Genomic DNA, 450 nt, shown 5'->3' on the forward strand with positions numbered 1-450 from the left:
GTGAGGCCTAGGCGGGCCGAGAGGCCTTCCCCCCAGAGCGAGGCAGCGTGAGGCGCTTTCCATCGCTGTGAGGTGGTCTGGGAGTTTTCGCAGCAGCACCAACTGTGTTTCTGGAGACTGAACGTTTCTTCCTTGACCCCCGTGGGGCGAGGTGTGTGGAGCGGTTACCGCTGTAATGTCCCCCCTTCTGTCCTCCAGGTGTGATTAACACCATCGCCAAGCTAGCCAAGACCTGCACCCTGCGCCTGACTGTCAGCAAGCTGTATTTCATCCTCTCTGATAAGGTAGCAAATGGCGGCGTCAGTATGTGGTGTGAGTTGTGCCAGGTAAGGCCGGGGAAAGTTGAGGGCTGGAGCACCTCCCCTATGAGGGCAGGCTGAGAGAGTTGGGGTTGGTCAGCCTGGAGAAGGGAAGGCTCCAAGGAGACCTTACAGCAGCCTTCCAGTCACT

At 58.7% G+C, this 450-nt stretch overlaps 1 protein-coding gene across 1 annotated transcript in view; it reads left to right on the top strand.

The window, feature by feature from the left end:
• Positions 1-198: 198 nt before the first annotated feature.
• Positions 199-450, top strand: part of HUS1 (HUS1 checkpoint homolog (S. pombe)) — a gene marked incomplete at its 5' end in the record, with an annotated part of 6,648 nt that continues 6,396 nt past the window's right edge. The window contains one exon of the mRNA XM_010084696.1: positions 199-326. Coding sequence (XP_010082998.1) covers positions 199-326 — 128 coding nt within the window. The remainder of the gene's footprint in view (positions 327-450) is intronic.

This window comes from Pterocles gutturalis, unplaced genomic scaffold (assembly GCF_000699245.1).
Source record: "Pterocles gutturalis isolate BGI_N339 unplaced genomic scaffold, ASM69924v1 scaffold39826, whole genome shotgun sequence".
Taxonomy (NCBI): Eukaryota; Metazoa; Chordata; class Aves; order Pterocliformes; family Pteroclidae; genus Pterocles; species Pterocles gutturalis.